This window comes from Xenopus laevis, chromosome 1S (assembly GCF_017654675.1).
Source record: "Xenopus laevis strain J_2021 chromosome 1S, Xenopus_laevis_v10.1, whole genome shotgun sequence".
Lineage (NCBI taxonomy): Eukaryota > Metazoa > Chordata > Amphibia > Anura > Pipidae > Xenopus > Xenopus laevis.
The window spans coordinates 144,105,539-144,126,139 of record NC_054372.1 but is presented as its reverse complement, the minus strand read 5'-3'; the positions used below and the strand labels follow the sequence as shown (position 1 = coordinate 144,126,139).

The window sequence follows — 20,601 nt, the reverse complement described above, 5'->3', positions numbered from 1 at the left end:
CGTATTGTAGTACTGCCTCAGAACAAAGAACTGCAACGTATGCCAGATTAACGGTTGCAGCCACCTAAGCACTTCCGGGTGCTTGTGGTATGGCGGATGTTAGTTCCAGCTTCCGTTTGTCACCAGCATGGCAGCTCCTGTGTAAGTGCTCCGTGCTAGAGTCTTGCGAGCGATATTATTTGTTTCCATTTTCGCTATTGGTTCCCACATCTTTGTCTCTATAGAGAATACGGCGTGATGGCACTTACTGTATGAGACTTATATCTACTGTCATTTCCACTACATGGTCACGTGCATAGTGGTTTTTAATATACTATAACAGTGCACATTTGCATTAGCTGTATTCCTACTAACAGTATCCCTCTTTATGAGGAGCAGGGGGATATCACATATGATGTCTTAAAGGGCATCCCACCCAAATGCTGTTTTTTCTCCTAAATTGTAATTTTGTGTAATTTTCCAGTATATAGATTAATGAAACATATTTTTTGGTTTAAAGGGGTCACTTTTTAACTTCTAAAGCAGCTCTACGAGGGAGGTCGCCGACCCTGTAAACCTTTCCAAATTGATATATTTAGTGGATACATTTCTTATCTTTGTCCCTGCTGAGCAGAATCCCTGAGTTTCATTACAGGCAGCTGTTAGAATTGATAAAATAGTTGTTAATACTCCAGAGATGCTGCTGAGAAATGTATCAGCTCAATGTTGCAAAATTGTAACAGTTTAGAGTCTGCGCCTGAATTACTGAGCTGCCAGACTTTAACAATAGAGACAGGGGCATTCAACTTAAAACTTCGATTTTGGAAAAAAAGAAATAATGGAAAGTAACTGAAAAAAGTCCTTTTTTCTGGGGAAAACTGAACTGAAAAAAGTGTTTGGAAGGTGAACAACTCCTTTAAACTTTTTTGGAATATAATTACAACGGTTCTTCATGACGCCTCCTTTTAATTATTAAGTCAAATAACTTTAAAATCATAAAAAAATGTTAATGGATATTGGAAGCTTGCATTTTCTTTCATTGTGGGGAAAAAAAAGGTTTTGGCTGGATGACACGTTTAAGGTCCTGATCTGTCTGTGGTAAACCAGTAACTTTCCTAGTACTGAGCTGCCTGTCTTTGGCGAAAATTATATACAAATCATACTGTGCTTGGTTATGGAAGATAGGTCATAGTACAAGTTGATCCATGGACTGGTCCAATTGGCATGTTGGAGTCAGGAAGGCATTTTTCTTCCGCTGGATCAACTAGCAGTTAGGCAGGTTAAAATACTGTTAAAGGTATAACTTGATGGACATGTCATTTTTTTCAACCTAACTTACTATGGTACTTGTCCACAACTGCCTGTCTGATGTTCATCTTAAATGTCTATATCAGAATTTATTTTGTAAATAGTTTATATGTTTTCATAAAACCATGAATCTGTTATGATTAGTAAAAATGTGATGTAAAACTGGATTCGTTTTAAGGGATCATTGTTTGAAATTAAACAGTTATTCTTGCATTACTTGGATGTAAAATGTTTCAAAGTGCTTTTCTGAGGAGTTCCATGATGGGGAACTCATCATGATATTACTCTGCTTAGGAAACACATGAAAAACTTGATGAGTTTCCTCATGTTTCTCCTAGCAACATCAGAAGAATTTGTTGTCTTTCTACACTTTTCTCCCAACTGTCAGAAAAATTGACCAGCGGGTGGCGGTGTTGTTTCAATTTTATAATATTAGTAGCCTAAGCAACGTTACAGTATTGAAGTTTTACATTTACAGTATTTTTTATAAATGTAAAAACATATATATATATATTTGCAATAATTAAGAATATAAACTATGGTTCTGGTTGAATCACGGGGGGGGGGGGGGTTGTCAGGCATTCCCCAGTGATTCTAATTGCCTTCTTCAGACCCCAAGCTGGTGCTTCTCTTCATCAGAAAAGTCACTTGCCTGAGGTGCTTTTCTTATGAGCAAGTTGCCGCCATACTCTTCAGGTACTTAGAGTGGCACAGAGGATCCTGGGAAAAATATGGTAACACGTAGAAGGTGTGGTATCCGGAATGGAGGTCCATTGCGGTGGGGTGAAAACGTGACATTAGAATTAATATAAATGGGAGTGGAATAGATAGAGTGCTGGGAAAATGCATGGGGATGTGGGTAGCAGGAGAGTGCATCAATACCTTGGAAACAAGAAGAGGGCATATGCTGCTGACTGGAGAAACTCACTAGTAGCATTGTTTTGTTTTAGTGTTATGGTATTGGTTATTGATAATTCCTGAGAGGAGCTAATCATTTGTCTTTACCCTAGTAATAAGAGATAGAAATATCGTATATGATTCACTAAAGCTGGTAAATATTAACTTTTTCAGTTCTGACATGAAGATGGAACCCCGTGAGAATGAAAACATCTGCATCTCTGAAGAATTGAGTCAGGAAGGTTCTCCAACAGAGGAAGATGGCAGCAGTGAAATGGCAGAAGTTGTTGCTGAGACCTGTCATGAAAGCAAGGATAAAGCAGGGATTTATAGATATATCAAAGATGATCTCTTCACTTCAGAGATTTTCAAAGTAGAAATACAAAACTTGCCAAAATACATAGGCTTTAATGACCTAAAAAAATTCCTTGGCAAGTATGGATTGAACCCCCATAAGATCAAACTCATGAAGAAACAAACATTTGCATTTGTGACTTTTAAAAGTGAAGAAGAACGTGACAAAGCTATGAAAGTCATACATGGGGTGATGTGGAAGAACCGCCCACTAAGTGTTCGACTTGCAAAGCCCAGGGCTGACCCCATAATGCAAAAAAGAAAGCAGGAAGAAGATGGTGAACAGCCAGAAAGCAAGAGACAGACTGTACACAATGATGCAGAGGAGGAGCCCCTCAGTAAACAGATCTCAGATGTAGTAACTCCTTTGTGGCAAGTTCCATATGAAGAGCAGCTGAAAATTAAGGAGGAAGAATGTTGCAAAGTGTTAAAGCAGCTGACAAAGTAATGCATTAGTATTTCTCTTATACAACAGGGATCACACTCTTTTATACACTGCTCTCACCAGGCAGTGTAAACACCAACCCTTATTTTCACACAGAATAGAAAAAATGCCTAAACACACACACACACACACATATTCATTGTTTAATTTTTTGTTGATGCTGATATTTTAGTATAATCAGTAGTGACATTGTTTCTCTATTTCATTTCAGAGAAATAGGAGTCAATAACAAGCCACTAATGCCATGGCTGTTTGAGCAGAAACAGAAGTACAACAGACTCTGCTGTCCTCTAGAACGTGTGATACCATCTCCAATACAGGTATTGCTTAATGGAGGATTTTTTTCAGATATGACCAGTCCCACGTAAAACAAAACCATTGTCTTCTGATTTTTAAGCCACAAATCCACAAATGAAGTGTTACACTAAACCCTAGTCTTCTTGCTTCCCACACAATTCTATGGCATTTTGCAAGAAGTGATTAGTGGAGAACAAATTATAGGGATGAGAACCTTCCAGAATGGTGTTGAATGTCGATGCCTGTACACTATAGGGCAGATTTATAAAATCTGAGATCAGGAATGCAGCCACTCGCAAAATGCATGCGAAAAAAACGTAATGTAGAATGTGACCAGCTCTAAAAGTTTCCTTAAAAAGTTAAAGTGAAAAAATGCAGTTGAGTTTTGAAATTTATCAAATCATGATTTAAAAAAAGTAAAAAGCCTGTCTAAATTCCATAAAAATCAAAGGCATTGTATTTTCAGCATTCAAGTTATGGAATCGGAGGAGTGGCAGATCACTAAATTGAGCTCCATTAATACTATAATGCTAGAAGCTTCATACAAGTTTATGTTATGATGTTATTATATTCATTTTAAGCAAATAGATTCCACCTGCTGAAAGCATGACAAAGTAAAACAATATAATTTCTAGCCTTTAAGCAAAAATTGATTGGATTATGATAAGTGAAAATTTGACCAACATTTTATGTAATACCCATACAATACACTTGAAGTATTGACAACCCTAGCTTGATTATAGGCATTCTGATTTATTACTGGCTTGTTACTTACATTATACCGAAGTATTGATGGGTTTCTGGAACATGCCATTTTATTAATTTATTCATCTTCCTGTTTTGTGTTTCAATGCCATAGCTCAGTAACAAGAATCAAGTGCAAGTTCTTCCGGACCATTATTAGTGAAAACTAAATTAGGGATGCACCGAATCCAGGATTCGGTTCGGGATTCGGACAGGATTCTGCCTTTTTCACCAGGATTCGGCTAAATCCTTCTGCCCAGCCGAACCGAATCCTAATTTGCATATTCAAATTAGGGGCGGGGGGAAATTGAGTGACTTTTTGTCACAAAATAAGGAAGTAAAAGATGTTTTTCCCTTTCCACCCCTAATCTGTAATATGTAATTCGTTTCGGTATTCGGCCGAATCTTTCACGAAGGATTCGGGGGTTCGGCCGAATCCAAAATAGTGGATTCGGTGCATCCCTAAACTAAATACCAGAGGCACTAAGGGGGCAGATTTAGCAAGGGTCTGTCAAGACCGCCGGGAGCGCGAGGAGTCGCGTCCGCTCCCGGCGGCGAAGAATCCAAGATGGCGGCGCCCAGGCAACCCACGTGGGTTCCGACGCCGGCGCAGTGACGCCAGCGCGGCGCGACGGTCGCAGGCGCGCTGACGCTAGCGCAAGGGCGCCAAATTCAAACATAAAAGGACGCCTGAGGCGCCAAGATGGCGCCCGAAAATAGGATCCTGATTCCTAAGTGATTCCTGGGTTCCCTTGCTGTTTCCCCTGCTTATATCTGCCTGATTCCTTGGTGTGACCCCTTGCCTGGACCTGGACTTCGCTGATACTCTGCCTGTCATTGACCCCCTGCCTGGCCCTGGACTTTGTTTGTATTCCGCCTGCCTTTTGACCTGTGCTTGGACTTTGGTTATTCTCTTGCCTTACCCCTGGATACCACGACCCTGATCCCTCCTGAGGGGCTTCCTCCTAGATCCGGACTACTCCCCAGAGGGGGCTCCCGGCTCCCTGACGGTCGAAGTGAATTAGAGGGAATTTTTCGAAGTAAAAAAATTCAAAATTCAAAGTAATTTTTTGGATACTTCGACCATCGAATAGGATACTACGACTTCGACTTAGATTCGAAGTAAAAATTGTTCGATAATCGAAGTACTGTCTCTTTAAAAAAACATTTTCTAAGTCTTCACACATCGAAGTAAAATCGTTGGGTCGTACGCTAAAATTGAGCAATTTTACTTCGATCATTCGATGGCCAAATTCGGTGAAAATACTTTGAATTCGATATTCAAATTCGAAGTATTTCATTTCGACCCTTGATAAATCTGCCCCTAATTGTAACTCTATCATTATGATCAAGGATTATCTCATTATGATTTTGGAATTTTTTGGTATTTATTTATGGCATTTAGGTATTTATTTATGGCAATGCTTTGTGCCAGGTAGCCTACTTAGGCCTTATATACACCTGATCCTTTTATACTTTCAAAACTTGAGAGGATGGTTAAGATATTAAAGGAAAGGTCACATTTAAATTGAATTTCATTGCTTATCGTATTTTTGACTTTTTCCTCTTTTTGTTTTTTATTTTAATTATTTGCTTTCTAGTTCTGCATCTGTTCTACTTGCAATTTAAAATGCTCTCCGGGGCCACTGGCCATAGCAGTAAAAGCAGTTTTTTCTTTCTGTCAGACAGAGTATCGTAACAAATCTGAATTCCTTATTGGATATGGTGTTAACCGGGAAGACAAAACAGTCGGCTGCAGGCTCAGCAAATATAAGGGAGGCACATGTGCTGTGGTAGAGCCATTTGATACAATTAACATTCCTCCTGTTACCAAGAACGTTGTGAAGGCTTTCCAGGAATATATCAGGTACAGTTTGATGTCACGGCATATTTCATGGTGTGTGCGTCTTCCATGCTTTCAGAACAATGAGCTAATAGTTGGAATGTTTTTGCTATTCTCACACAGGAGCACTCCATATGATGTTTATAGCCCTGAAACATATGACGGCCATTGGAAGCAACTCACTGTCCGTACCACCAGAAAGGGACAGGTTATGGCAATAGTGTATTTTAACCCCCAGGTATGCCACTGTACACATATTTGTTTGGCACACTGTGGTCCCTTCTTTGTAGATATTACAATCTAAGTTATGTGCTAGAGGCCTTGATTTACACACAAGACTGCAATCAGTGGAGAGCATTATCTGCCATCTTTTTTCTTGGCCCTTATGCAGATATTTGCTCTAGATTTGGACTGAGGCTGTATGCGGAAGTTTTCACACCTAAAGGTTGAATATTAGGAGCCAATTCATTTTGATGTGATACTTTTTTTAGATTGCACCAAAGGTTTCTCAATTGGAGCAACACAGGGGAGGGTGGAGGGATTTTTGCGCCCAGGGGGTTTCCTTCTCCTTTAAGATCCCAGTAGCTCGTGAGCAACATGTTACTCACCAACCCCTTGGATGTTGCTCCCAGTGGTGTCAGAGCAGGTGCTTATTTTTCGATTTCTGGTTTGGAGGGAAGTTTTGGTTGCATAAAAACTCGGTTTACTGCAGAACAAAGCCTCGTGTAGGCAACCAGTCCACATAGCCGATCAAAGACCTTATTTAGCACCCCAGGAACATGATTGTGTTGCTCTCCATGACCTTTTACATTTGAATATGGCTCACATGTGTGTGTGTTTGTGAGGGAAATTATTGATTGAGCTATATTCCATAATAGAATGATAATAGCAGGATTGAATTTTTTTGTGTAATACTCCAACTTGTGTTGGTATTTTTAAATTTTTTTTTTAACTCTTGCACTGTTTTACCTTCAGAAATTGCCTAAAGAGGTGCTTACAGAGCTTAAAGCATCTTTATCAGACTATTTTACTAAAGGATCCGGGAAGGAAAGTGGGGTCACCTCCCTTTATTTTGTTGAAGAAGGTCAAAGGTATGAGTTTGTGGTGTGTGTAATTGCTTCTGACTGACATACTGAATGCTGCATTTTGTCCTTATTCTTCCTTTTCTGTCTTTTTTGTGCAGGAAGTCTCCCCTCCTGGAGGATTTGCCTGTGGAACATGTAGCTGGAGACCAATATATTTATGAAGATTTACTTGGCCTGTCCTTCAGAATTTCACCTCATGCCTTCTTCCAGGTATTCAATTCCATGTGTCCTATTGGCACTCTATGGACACAGGTGTATGGCAGAGGGTGCTGCAACCATGGAAGATTTATAACGTCTGTATATGTTATACTTAAAGGAATCCCTTCTTGCAGGTTAATACACTTGCAGCTGAGGTTCTCTATTCAGCTATCGGAGACTGGGCTCAGCTGGATCAGGACACCACTGTTTTGGATGTTTGCTGTGGGACAGGAACCATTGGCATTTCTTTGGCTAAGGTGAGCTGCCTGCAATGTAGAATGAACATAAGCCATAAGGGGTGCCATAAGCCTAATGGGGAACTATAGAAATACTGTGTGTGGGATTAGGATCCCCCAGTCCTGAGCTTTGTCCAAAATATTAAATCAGATTCTATTAAACAAAAGATTATTGGCATAAAATGTAAGTGCAGTAAAGTAATGTTTTTTCCTTTATCACACTTATTTGTCAGGTATCCAATGCTGACATTGGTTTAGAACTGTCATTGGCTTTGAGCTATCAGGGAGCTTATATAAATTTTGCATTTCAGCACAGGGCAAAACTTAATCATATTTCATATTCTGATTTGAATTGGTTATGAAGGAAAGGTCTGCCAGGCTTGAGTGCTGAGAACTGCCTCCTGATTATGGACAATTTTCTATTCATAGTGAGGATAATTTGGCAGTTTGGTCACATTCTAACAGCCAGTCCCCTCCTATGAAACTTGGCGGGACAAAGCTAGTCCAAAACCAGGTGCAATTATCAGGGTGTATTAACTTATACTTGGCAAAATTTGCCAAAGTCCAGTAACCCATAGCAACCCATAGCAACTCAGCTTTAACATTCCTTCTGCAGGTAAAATACTGTAGCTGGTTGGTTTCTGCAATTTTGCACTGTATTTGTTACTAATACTTTCTGCTTTCAAACCATTGTACTATAATTTAACATTTAATTTTTCTGTTTTCTAAAAATTATGAATTGTTGATAGTTTTATTTCTTTCCATAATGTGAAATGTATGTTTTGCTGTAGTTTGTCTGATTTTCACAGATGTTAATGGCATCTGGGACACTTGCAGACTGTCTTGAAGCTTTCCTTTATCTTCTTTGATAGAAAGTCAAAAAAGTTGTTGGAATTGAACTATGTCAGGAAGCTATTGCAGATGCCAAGGCCAATGCTCAACTAAATAGTAAGTAATTTGCATGAAAACTCCAAGAACATTTCTTGCCTATTCATCATTTCCAAACTGCCTGTTGCAAAAGCCCTTTCCCCAAAATACACTGTGGCTTTAAAGGTACTTTTCACATGAAAGCCAAAAGTGCAGTTTTTTTTACTTTATTAACTTTTTATGGTGGCAAAAATGATTTTATATTTTGTTTTTATGTTAGATTCCAGAGAGCTGTGCATCTAGATTGGTTTCTATAAAGCACTGTATCAGCAGCTAAAAACATATTTTCAGCATAATTCTCATCATTGGACTATAAGTTGCTTGTGATGCACAAACCTCACCTGTAAACACTTGACAAAACATTTGGACCAAAACATTGCATACAAGTCGCATATAGTTCATGGCAGATTTTATATAAGAACTGTACTCTAGTTGTTGCTGTGTATGCTTTATATTTAACATAATTTTAACAAGACATCACCTTTCAACAGTTAAGTATGAATCCTATATTTCCACAGATTTGGACAATGTAGAGTTCCGATGTGGCAAAGCTGAGGACATTTTTCCCACTCTTATTAACTCTTACACGTTCCCAAGCCCACTGGCTATTGTTGATCCGCCAAGAGCTGGCCTTCGTAAGTACTGTTTTTCATGGCAACAAAATTTTATTTTTCTGTACACTTCAATCTATTCATTTTCTGTGTGCAAAGATTAAAAGTGTGGCCACGAGCATCCTGGAGGAAACTCAGATAAATTACAGTCACTCTTTACTGCTGTACTGCAAGTTGGAGTGATATTACCCCCTCCCTTTCCCCCTAGCAGCCTAACAACGGATCAATGGGAAGTTAAGCAGACAGCAACTCTCTAACACAAGATTATATATAAATCATAAGATTATATTATCTGGTAGATCTAAGAACAGCACTCAATAGTAAAATCCAGGTCCCACTGTGACACATTCGGTTACATTGAGTAGGAGAAACAACAGCCTGCCAGAAAGCAGTTCCATCCCATAGTGCTGGCGCTTTCTGGAAGCACATGACCAGGCAAAATGACCTGAGATGGCTGCCTACACACTAATATTATAACTAAAAAAAATACACTTGCTGGTTCAGAAATAACATTTTATATTGTAGAGTAAATTATATGCAGTGTAAACCGTGTAATTTAGAAATAAAAACGACATCATAAAAATCATGACAGAATCCCTTTAAAGGAAAACTATACCCCCAAACAATGTAGGTCTCTAGAAAAATATATTGCATAAAACAGCTCATATGTAAAACCCTGCTTCATGTAAATAAACCATTTCTATAATAATATACTTTCCTAGTAGTGTGTGCCATTGGGTAATCATAGATAGAAAATTGCCATTTTAAAAAAATAAGGGCCGCCCCCTGGGATCATACGATTCACAGTGCACACAAACATACCAAACAAACTATACTTGTTAGGTCACATGAGCCAGTTAATTAGCCAATCTGTCTTTTGCTTCAACATTTCTTCCTGTTACAGTTAGAATTGTAGTATTTCTGGTCAGGTGATCTCTGAGGCAGCACACAGACCATCACGAAATGGTGATTCAAGGCAAAAGATGTAAAAGGACAATATTTACTTAAGGATAATTACCGTACCAGTTTGGTAAGATTCTTTAGTATGCCACTTAATATGATATAAACTATCTTTTGCTTAAGTATTCATTTTGGGGGTATAGTTTTCCTTTAAGGAAACACAGTGCCTGCTTTTTTCTTATTAGCTGAATTGATGCTTGCTCCTCGATTAGCATCATTTTATGCTGGCAAACAAACTAGTGACTGCACCATGTATTGCTACAGCTACACAGTCAACAGCTCTGCATCCTTATGAGTTTTAAGAAAGTCTTTGGCAACTCATCTTTTTGTCAATGAGACATTGTGTAATTCAGAGCTGGAATAAAGTGCAGTGGTCTTGCACACATAGACGGAGTAACTTTGTATTGTCAGTTGCATTATATATTTGTGCCTAATATGCCTAAAATCTTTGTGTTCATTACCCTAGACTCCAAGGTGATTATTGCAATCAGAAAAGCAGAGCATTTAAAACAATTGATTTATGTATCCTGCAATCCCAAGGCTGCAATGAACAACTTTGTTGAGTGAGTAACTTAGTTGAGTAAATGTTATTAAAGGAGCAAAGCAGAGGCAGACGTTTACACGGGTAAATCCTATGAATAACAGGAGTCAAAAAACCTTTTAGCATGATATAGAGATTAATATTCTGAGATAATTTGCTATTGGTCTTCACTTTTTATTTTCTGTGGTTTTGCTTTACTTAATTTCTTGTTCAGCAGCTATCTGTTTGCTAGGGTTAATTTTTTCCTAGCAGCCAGGCAGTGGCTTGAATGAGGGACTGGAGTATGAAAAGGAGAGGGGCTGAATAGAAGGGTAACTAATAAAATGTAGTAATAACCATAAAATATATATATATATATATATATATATATATATATATATATATATATATATATATATATATATATATATATATAAAATTTAAAAAAATGAAGACCAGCTGAAAAGTGCTTAAAAATTAGCCAACTTAGTAAAATTTTGCTTAAAGACAAACTACCCCTTTAAAGCTCTTGAGGACTGAATGTGTCATTTATTTTTTTGCAGTTGATTAAATTATATTACATCCAGCTGAAATAATGGATTTTAGTAAATATAATTGCTAATGAATATCTTGACTGTCTGTCTGGTGGTTTTGAGTCTTAAAAGAGTGTTGCAGAAATCAGCAAATTAACATACACAGAAAACTGATTTCTGCTACATTACTTCAAAAATCAGAACCAGGTGATTATAAATAGGCATAATTATTATACAAATTCCAGCAGGCCTTCTCTGGGGCTACACACTCCATTCACCCCATAGGCACCCAGGGCTGGATTTCCATGCTTGGCGCCCCTAGGCCACCAGGTCCTAGTGCCTGCACTTTCACGCATGCCCCGATCCTAGCACGAGCATGTGCGGGCATGGGGCTGCTTGCTGGGGAGCTGCGGCTGGGCGGCATGCCACCCCTGAAAATGTCCCGCCCTAGGCCCGGGCCTTTGTGGCCTCACCACATATGCGGGCCTGTAGGCAACTGTGTCTGCATATCCCCTATAACCCAGCCTATACTCTACCCTAGTGTCTCTGAATGGTACAGAGCCATATTATTAGTGCTATATAGTTATGCTGTACTGATTGCAGCTACAGTTTAGCAATGAATGGAAACATTACTGATTTTGTAAATCATTTGTTGCAGCCTGTGCCGTGCGCCTTCCAATCGCGTCAAGGGACGACCATTTCGACCCATCAAAGCTCTAGCGGTCGACCTTTTCCCGCAGACTCCGCATTTTGAATTGGTTATTCTGTTTGAGAGAATGGAACCTGTAGAAACCGTATCTGAACCTTCTAAAAGCATTGAGCCGCCGCATGCACCGTGATAGTTCAGCCAGACAGTTTATATGGAAAGTGAAGCTCCTGGAGGTATGGCAGTGAGTTAGAGCAAAGCATCATGGTATTATTCATTTCAGTGTTGTACGTAATGAATTCTCACTTTATTTAAATGTTAAACTGGACCAAGCCACAGACTTTCCATTGTGTTTAGTGTGTTAGTGTGTCCAACTAAATAAAACAGAAAAATAGGACTGAACTTATACTTTATTTATACAATTTTTTTTTCAAAAGTTTTTCAATCCTGACTCAATATCTCACTTTGGGGGGCAAAGCCTCTTTCAGAACACACAATTACTTGCTGTTCTACATTGTTTCCTATATCTTTGACCTATTGCATCCATGGGGGCCTACACTTAAAACATATAAAACCACTGCTCTGGATGAATCCTAGCCCTGTCTTTTTGGGCCACTTTAAGAAAACCCAGGTTTACTTACAGGGGAAAAGTGGATACTGTTCTGATTTAATACAACAAACAGAGCCCATTGGTTTCCGACTGATCAGCCTGCAGGACAAACAGCGAAATACTGTACAAGGGGCTGTCCACTATATGGACTCATCTCTTTTGTTCATATCAGGCTGAACACAACTGTATGTATACTCACTGTTCTTGAATATATATATATCTCAAATTTATAAAGATTCTATAGCCACAAGCACTCCGGCAAAAACACAAGTGAAGGCAAAACAAAGTTTTATTGAAACCACAGATGCCTAACAGGATTCGTATCTCCAGATATGCAATCATAGGCTAAAGGATAAACTGCTGAAAAATCTTGAAAGTGCAACAAATTGTATAATTTGTAGCACCCGCAGTAGAAGCTGCTTAGTTCCTGTTCCATTCTCTGATCAGTTTTTTTTTTTAAATAGAAAATGCCCCCCCCCCCAAAAAAATATAACCTAAAAATAGCTAACAACACTTTAGGAAACCCATGCTGATATAATAATTAGGAAGGAAAAATGAGCGGCATTTCACCCTAGCTTTATAGGACATTGTCTGGAATTATTCTTGCTCACAGGAAAAGTGGAAAGATCCTTTAGAATAAAGATGGTCTTTTGCCTAGATTCTCATTGGTCTTTAGATATTCTTTGAATTGCAACTGACTAGCATTTACTATGCGATTGCAGCTGCAGCAGAGGGATTGGATGTGCCTGTAGAGCAGATATTTGCCAATGATGAGCACTTTGCCCCTGTGAGAAATGGATTGTGTGTTGGCATTTATATTTACAAGTCAGTTTCTTCCTTCTGGGCATAGTTACCACAGCGCTGTATCTCCAGACTGGCAGTTTTATGTTTGGATGGATTTGGGTGCACACAATATATCAGGGAATTTCAGTGTAGTTACAAACGGGAATGAGTTTTTGCTAACCACTTAATTATAACTAGTAAAGGGTGACATTAAAATGCTACAATGCAGTTGGTGCTTGTTGGAGTTCTACGTTTAATCTTGGTGAACTGTTATTTGTCCTTTAAACTGCCGCTCTGGCATTTTACAAGTGCTGACACAAGGATGCTTGTAACAACTGCTCAATACCACATCGTGGGTTAGACTGAGTGCTGGTGATTTCTTTGTGTTTCTTGTACAAATTCTAGCCAAATATTGCTTCTAGCTGCCATCTAGCCTCTTGAATTACCTACAGGTGTATGTTATTGGACTGGGACTTTAAAGCTCCCTGCATGCAACCTGGTCTTACTACTCAGTCACACTGCTCACTGGGGAACTTGCTTTTCAAATGCACCAGAGTTAAACTGGCCGTAGAAAAGAAATTCTTATTCTTTGTGAGACAAAAGCTTGTTTGTTTTAGTCTAACAATGTACCTTTAACCGTTGAGATTAAAATAAGTAGTAGACAGACAGCAATCATACTAAAGTTATGTTCAACAAATAGTATTGACATTTGATATTATCAGATAAACAATACGTGCAGAGAAATTATTGGTAGCCAATATAAATCTTTTACCCTGTCCAACTAAACGACCGGTTGTCATGGTACGAAAAATGTCAGGACTGAAAGTCGCATGAATCTTGCTTTGAACAACTGTATCTTTGCGTCAATGGCTAGTTTAAGAATGCCAGTGGGCCGCACGGGACTCAGATACAGTAGGGGTCCTTGATTTTGCACGTGAGCTTACATATTTTGGCCAAAGTGTAGTAGTAACGCCTCATTTATTGTAACAATTATTTTTTAAAGGCAATCCAAGCTCCATATTTTGTGTACATATGTTTTTTTTTTAATGTTCTTAGGAGCTGGTCAACTCCAAATTGTGGGTTAGACAGAGTGCTGGAAATTAGTGTTTTTTTAACTTGTTTGTTTTGGGGTTTTTGTTTTGCTACCCCTTTCTCTTATACATTGCTTTTTTCATGTTATGTGAATGACAATGTCACTGTAATCGTAATTTCATGCTCTGTATTGCTGAATAAAGCTGAAATAAATACAACAAATGTAGGTTAGATAGAGTGCTAGAAATTTGTGTTTTGTAACTTGTGTGTTTTGGGTTTTGTTTTTTTTTTTGCTACCCCTTTCTCTTATACATTATATATGTGAATGACAATGTCACTGTAATAGCAATTTCATGCTCTCTATTGCTGAATAAAGCTGAAATAAATGCAGCATGGGTTTCACTGGAATATCACATTTTTTACTGCTTCAACTAACAAAATATTCCCAACAATATTGAAGAGCAAACAAACAATGTTTGAGTCGGTGAGAGCAGGAATATAGCTGAGCAGGGTACAGATTGAAAAATACAGCAATTCAGTCACAAGAATCAGACAAAAGAATCTAAAGTGCCACACACAATTCATACAACCACCATTACGTTAGGTAGAATTAGTTCCACATGACTACACACAAGCAAGTTCACTATAAATGTACAGCAAATAATTTCATCAAGTTAGAACAGTCCAGCCCAAAAGACCAAATTCATCCCAATGTCCACAATGACTTTACTTCTATTTGGACATCTGCAACATCAAACTATATTGGTATAAAGAGGTCACAGGGATCCATCTAGTTAAAGGCCAATCATATGTAAATATAAATAGTAGAGCAGTTTACAACTACAGGCAGCATCAGAATTAGGTGGTTCTCTAACCAAAGTGGGGAAACCCTGGCCAGGAACTACACGTTTATTACATCAGATTATAATAGGAGCTTTATTATCATTTTTTATCATTCATGCAAAGAACATCAATAGACTGGCCGGCGATTCCCTAGAAACCAATTGAATGCCCACTGGCAGAAACACATGTAGGAATGAATGTGGCAGATCCATAGGAGGCAGAAGCCAAATGGTGACATTGGAGCTACATTCAGTTGTGCATAACCTGCCGGCATAACTGCCACAGAAACAAAACCCAAACTAACCAAGTCATAAATCATAATACTTTATAACAGTGATCCCCCAACCAGTGGCGCGTCAGCAACATATTTCTCACCAACCCCTTGGATGTTGCTCCAAAAGGCCTTCTAAGGTTTGGTTGCATAAAAACCAGGTGAAATGCCAGAGTCTCCTGTAGGAAGCCAGTCCACCTACCCAGGAACATTTTATGTGGAAAGTTGCATATTCTGGCATCAAAAACCACAACCCAATAAAGTTGAAAGTTCTAATGTAGTTTTCCATGCAGGGAGGGATGCCTGTAAGCTATTGTACCATTCATTAACAATAAAGCATAAAACATCAAGCACTTACACATGCATTTCAACATCAAGGCCTACTAACACCCCCCTAGTTGTGACCAAATCTACATGGTTTTGTTTCACTCACTGATTTAGCAATAACACACATGATCTGCTCACATTTTCTATCTGAAAGACACTATGTAGACCAGGGGTCCCCAACCTTTTTTACCTGTGAGCCACAATCAACTGTAAAAAGAGTTGGGGAGCAATGCAAGCATGAAAAAAGTTCCTGGAGGTGCCAAATAAGGGCGGTGGGCTATTTGGTAGCCCCTGTGTGGACCAAAAGCCTACAAGAGGCTTTACTTGACAGTACAACTAGTTTATGCCTTCAAGCCAAGAATTCATAAATAAGCACGTACTTTGAGGCCACTGAGAGCAACATCCAAGTGGTCAGTGAGCAACATGTTTCTCACAAGCCACTGGTTGGGGATCACTGATGTAGGCTAAGCAAAGCCGTGTCCATGTGTTCTGGTTCTACGCACTATAGAAAAGCATTGGAGTTTCATTTGAGAGGTTTCTATGTGCACACATTTCTTTCTTGATTATAGTAGGACACCAACACCTTCCTTGTATCCCACTTATCAAAGCAATGGAGGATGAGCCAATATTGCTGTTTTTAACCCTGTGTGGGGAGGTGTGTATTTTCCATCTGTAGCTTTGGTTGGTGCAATGTGCACAAGATAACAACAGACACTAGCTGGAATACTATAAACATGCATCTCACTATGTAGCCACTAGGAAGTGTTCTAGTGTTTCCTTTGCTGGCTACTTTGCCTGATGTTACAGGGACAGCAAACTGAGCCAAGACGTCCAGCAGCCATGGTTATGATTAGATAGGCATTCAGGCACATTCAGATCACAACAACCCCACAAGAGCCATGGGGTTGGAATTTATGGCCGTTATGAAACAGCACTTTGTACCAATCACATTTTTATAAAAAGGAGAAAAAGCACAGGACACACAGCAGATAACAGATTTTCGAGATATAAGCCCCATACTAGAAAATATTGAAATTAACTCAGCAGATAAAGCATTCTGGCTCCACAGAACGCTAATAATAATTATAAACTGTCATTTAATATTTGCAATGTTAGATAACCTAACCATATTTAAAAAAACAGAACACTAAGGGGCAGATTTATTAAGGGTCGAATTTAAAATTTGAATACGAATTTTCGTTTTTTTTTTTATGGTCAAAAATGTCAAATTCAACTAGGGAATTATCCAAACTCGATTCAAGGTTTTTTTTAAATCTTGAATTAGATTTTTGAGATTGATAATACTCTGGCCCTTTCAAATTCAACACCTAAAAGCTGCCAAATTACTGTTTAAGTCAATGGGAGAGGTCCTGGGGTCAATTTGGAGTTTTTGTGGCCTTCCTTCCAACTCGATTGGAGTTTGATCAAATTCAAATCGAATTCGATACGAGTTTTCGGGCCATTTAAATTCGTCCGAGTTTAAATAATTCGATTTTAATAATACATTTTGGAAAGTCAAATTTCAAATTCATTTGAATTTAAGAGAGTTTAAAAAAACTCACCTGAATTCGACCTTTGATAAGTGTGCCTCCCCTAGTTAAAAACATTGCTTTAAAGCAAAATACTTTCTGAGCAGGTGTGGGTATTTTTTCTGAAAGATATTCTGGGTTTTGCTCATGAGCCTGCAATTTGCTACACATTCAGAGACCCCTCTCTCCTAGTAAAAACAATCAGCCAGTATCCAACATACCTTGTTCCATAGCCATTGCAACTCACACATACTGCTCTGTAGCTACTAAGGGACAAATAAACGCCTTGCCCTGTTCTTTTAAAACTGGGTCTGGTAACTGCCTGTAAAACAGATCTAGGCATTAGAAAATATACATACAATTATTAACACTTTATAAGTATCAACTTTTAGATATCAGCCTCAACTGACTGCAGGGGACTGTTATGAAAACCCATAAGTAATTCAATAACAGTGTAATTTTGAATGACAGAATAATATAAAATTTGCAAATATCTTGTGTTACATTCCTCTGTTATAAGGGAGCCCAAATGAATTGCGAGAATCGGCTTTTCAAGATAAATATTTAGAACTAGGTATGTACCTTGTCTGTATGACTATTTCCTATTTTACAATTTTACAATTATACAGGGGAAAATAGGGACTCACCCAAAACAGCATTGTGCCAATTTTTAAGAATTCTGTTTTAAGGTCTATTGGGGGAATGTAATAAAAGTTACAATTTGCACAAATAAGAATAAAAATTTGCATTTCGCAATGTAATACTCTTGCTTAAACTGTTATTACATTGCAAATTTTAATTGCACACTTTAATTGCACAGAAGTCCTTGAATGTGTCGTAATCTTTTGGAGCAAACATAACTTTTTCAGTAAGAAGTTTTATTACATACACTGCACACTGGCGCAAACTATAAAATTCGCAAACCTTCTTCCCTTGTCAGAAGTGGTCGCTAAACAGTTTCCGGATTCGCAAATGCTTTATTAAATTCACGCAAAGCAAATTTGTTCGCACAAAGGCGAATATTTTTCTTACTGACTTTTATTACATTCCCCCATATGTCTTTTGCATGCAGGTCAGCTTTATCTGACATTGGGGCTCATTTATCAACCCTGGGCATATTTGTTATTTATGAGTCTATAGCAGTAGATTACTCAAAGAATGCCACAAGGGGGAGCTCATAGCACATAGAAGGAAGGTCTTTTTTGTTATAGTCTAACACTAAAATAAATTACTTAGCTGGGAATACTTTAGTAGGGAGAGCTGAAATTGCTTGTTAAATTTATTCTCAGCAGATATTATGTTGTATGTAGGCTAGACTCACATACAGCTTGAACGTCTGAGGCATATTATCGTCTACTTTCTATAGACAGACATCACTGCAGTAGTTATTCATTTTACAAACAATTAGCCCTTTTTTTTTTAGACTTTTTCATATAGTACAATGGTTCAGCTTTATGAAAGATAGTGCTTCAAAGTGCAGCTGACCTTCACACAAACAGTAAGCAACTGAAGAAAGCCACTATTCGCCACCTTAAAAATTGCTGTGTAAAGCTGGCCATAGATGTTGAGATTTTTAAAAGATCAGATCCTGATCGTGAGACCACGATCTTCTCAGAACGATCGTACGAATTTACCATCAACTATAAAGACCAATTTGCCAGGAAAACAAAGGGGAGCTGCCTGCTTGGCCCTGCAAACATAGATAGATTGCACTGGGACCGACAAAGATTTTTTGACCTGGCCGATCAATTTCATGACAGATGTCGGCCGAAAAATCGTAAGATGTACGATCGTTCGAATCCCACTAACTGCACGATAATTTCGAAGGATTGGTCGGACTTCCCTAAAATCGGTCGTTCGGCAAGAAGAATCGTCGCGTCTATGGGGACCATTAGTCCATGGGAGAGATCCAGGGATCAATTCGATGAGGTTTGCAGCCTTCCTGACATTCAAGTTTTTTTCTGAGAAAATTCGAATCAAAATTTGAGTTTTCGGGTCAATTCAATTTGTCCGAGCTGAGAAAATTTGATTTTATTAATACATTTAGATTGGTCGAATTTATGGGAGTTTATGGAAATTTTAAAGAACTCACATGAATTCGAAAATTGACCCTTGATAAATGTGCCTCCCAGTGTATGGAATGTGAAAGTGGTTACGTTCAGATGCCTAAAGAAACATTAACAATGCACTGATGTAACGGCAGCAGAATCAGTATTGGCTGGTGCTTTGAGGCACCGTTAAAGTCCTTACTACTGGACCAACTTAGCCAATCATCCAACAAATTTTTATTTGCCCTTTTAGATATGATGAAAATAGTTATTAATACTATTATTAACACATATTTATAAAGTCAACATATTCCACAGAGCTATGCAATACACGTGTGGCAATACACGTGTGTATACACTGAAAATACAGTTTACACACGGCAGTATGAGACACAAGGTGTGGGGATGGGCAAGAGCAGCAATCAACAAGGTTGTCATTTAAAGGGAAACTAAAGTCTAAAATAGAATAATGCTATAAATACTGTATTTTGTATACAAAACATAAACATGAACTTACTGCGCCAGAAGCCTAATTAAACAAATGATTTATGCTTTCAAAGTTGGCCACAGGGGTCACCATCTTGTAACTTTGTTAAACATAGACCAAGACCATGCACATGCTCAGTGTTGCCTGGGCTGCTGCCATGATAAATTATCAAAACAAGATTAATAATCAGAATATACAGACTGCACTGGGTCCTTTGTTGTCATGTAATCTTATGTGGATTTTATAGTTTTGTATTGTTTAATACAAACATTCTCCAACTCTTCAGAACCAGTGGCTGCAGCAAAATAATCCTCCTAATAGAATCCCACTTTATTTGTTTAAATCTGGCTCCATGATCTTTGTCCCTACAGCTGGAGTTGGAAACAGAGTAAAGGCAAAAATAAAATCCCATTTTTATTTTATTAATTGAAAAAGAAACCTTTCCCCAATAATAAATATGTACAATTTTTATAAGAAACCTGACTGTATGCAGTGAAATTCCCCCTTCATTTGCTGTACTTGGTCTGACTGCTGTGGATACAAAACTCTACTCGTCGTTGTTTGCTCTACGGGGAAACAAATAAAACTACTCAAGTTCTGGTAAGTAAGGTTGGAGGGCCCCCCCCCGCTGTTTGAAAGTACAGTCCTTTGCCAGCAGAGCAGTTAGATGTTTCCTATCTACAGCACTCAAAGTAAGTAAATGAAGGGGGAATTTTGCTGCATACAGCCAGGTTTCTTATAAAAACGGTAGACATTTTTTAATTAAAGTATATTCATTAAAGAAAGAAAGTAAAAATTGGAATTTATTTTTTTGACTTTACATTCCCTTTAAGGGGGTTATTTATTAAAGTCCAAATGCTAGAAACTCAAAAAAATTTTTACTATAAAATCTGAATTTTTTGTGGAAAAAAAAACTTTTTCGAGATTTTTTATACCCAGAGGCTGCAAAAAGTCAGAATCCGAAAATCCGCCATCTCAGACCTGCCAAGGTTGTATATAATGCAATGGGAGAGGTCTGTATCATATTTGGAAGTTTCTGTGGTCTGTACTGGAATTTGCCTAGAAATCTGACTATTTCGGGCAAAGAT

General features: G+C 38.3%; 1 protein-coding gene across 1 annotated transcript; it reads left to right on the top strand.

The window, feature by feature from the left end:
* Positions 1-118: 118 nt before the first annotated feature.
* trmt2a.S (tRNA methyltransferase 2 homolog A S homeolog) lies at positions 119-11,980 on the top strand. Its single transcript, NM_001099875.1, is given in 12 exon segments — positions 119-141; positions 2,359-2,982; positions 3,195-3,303; positions 5,710-5,891; positions 5,991-6,105; positions 6,843-6,958; positions 7,051-7,162; positions 7,285-7,407; positions 8,259-8,334; positions 8,832-8,948; positions 10,351-10,447; positions 11,596-11,980. Coding segments are annotated over 12 exon segments (1,866 nt in total). The 5' UTR covers positions 119-127; the 3' UTR covers positions 11,777-11,980.
* The last annotated feature ends 8,621 nt before the right edge of the window (positions 11,981-20,601 follow it).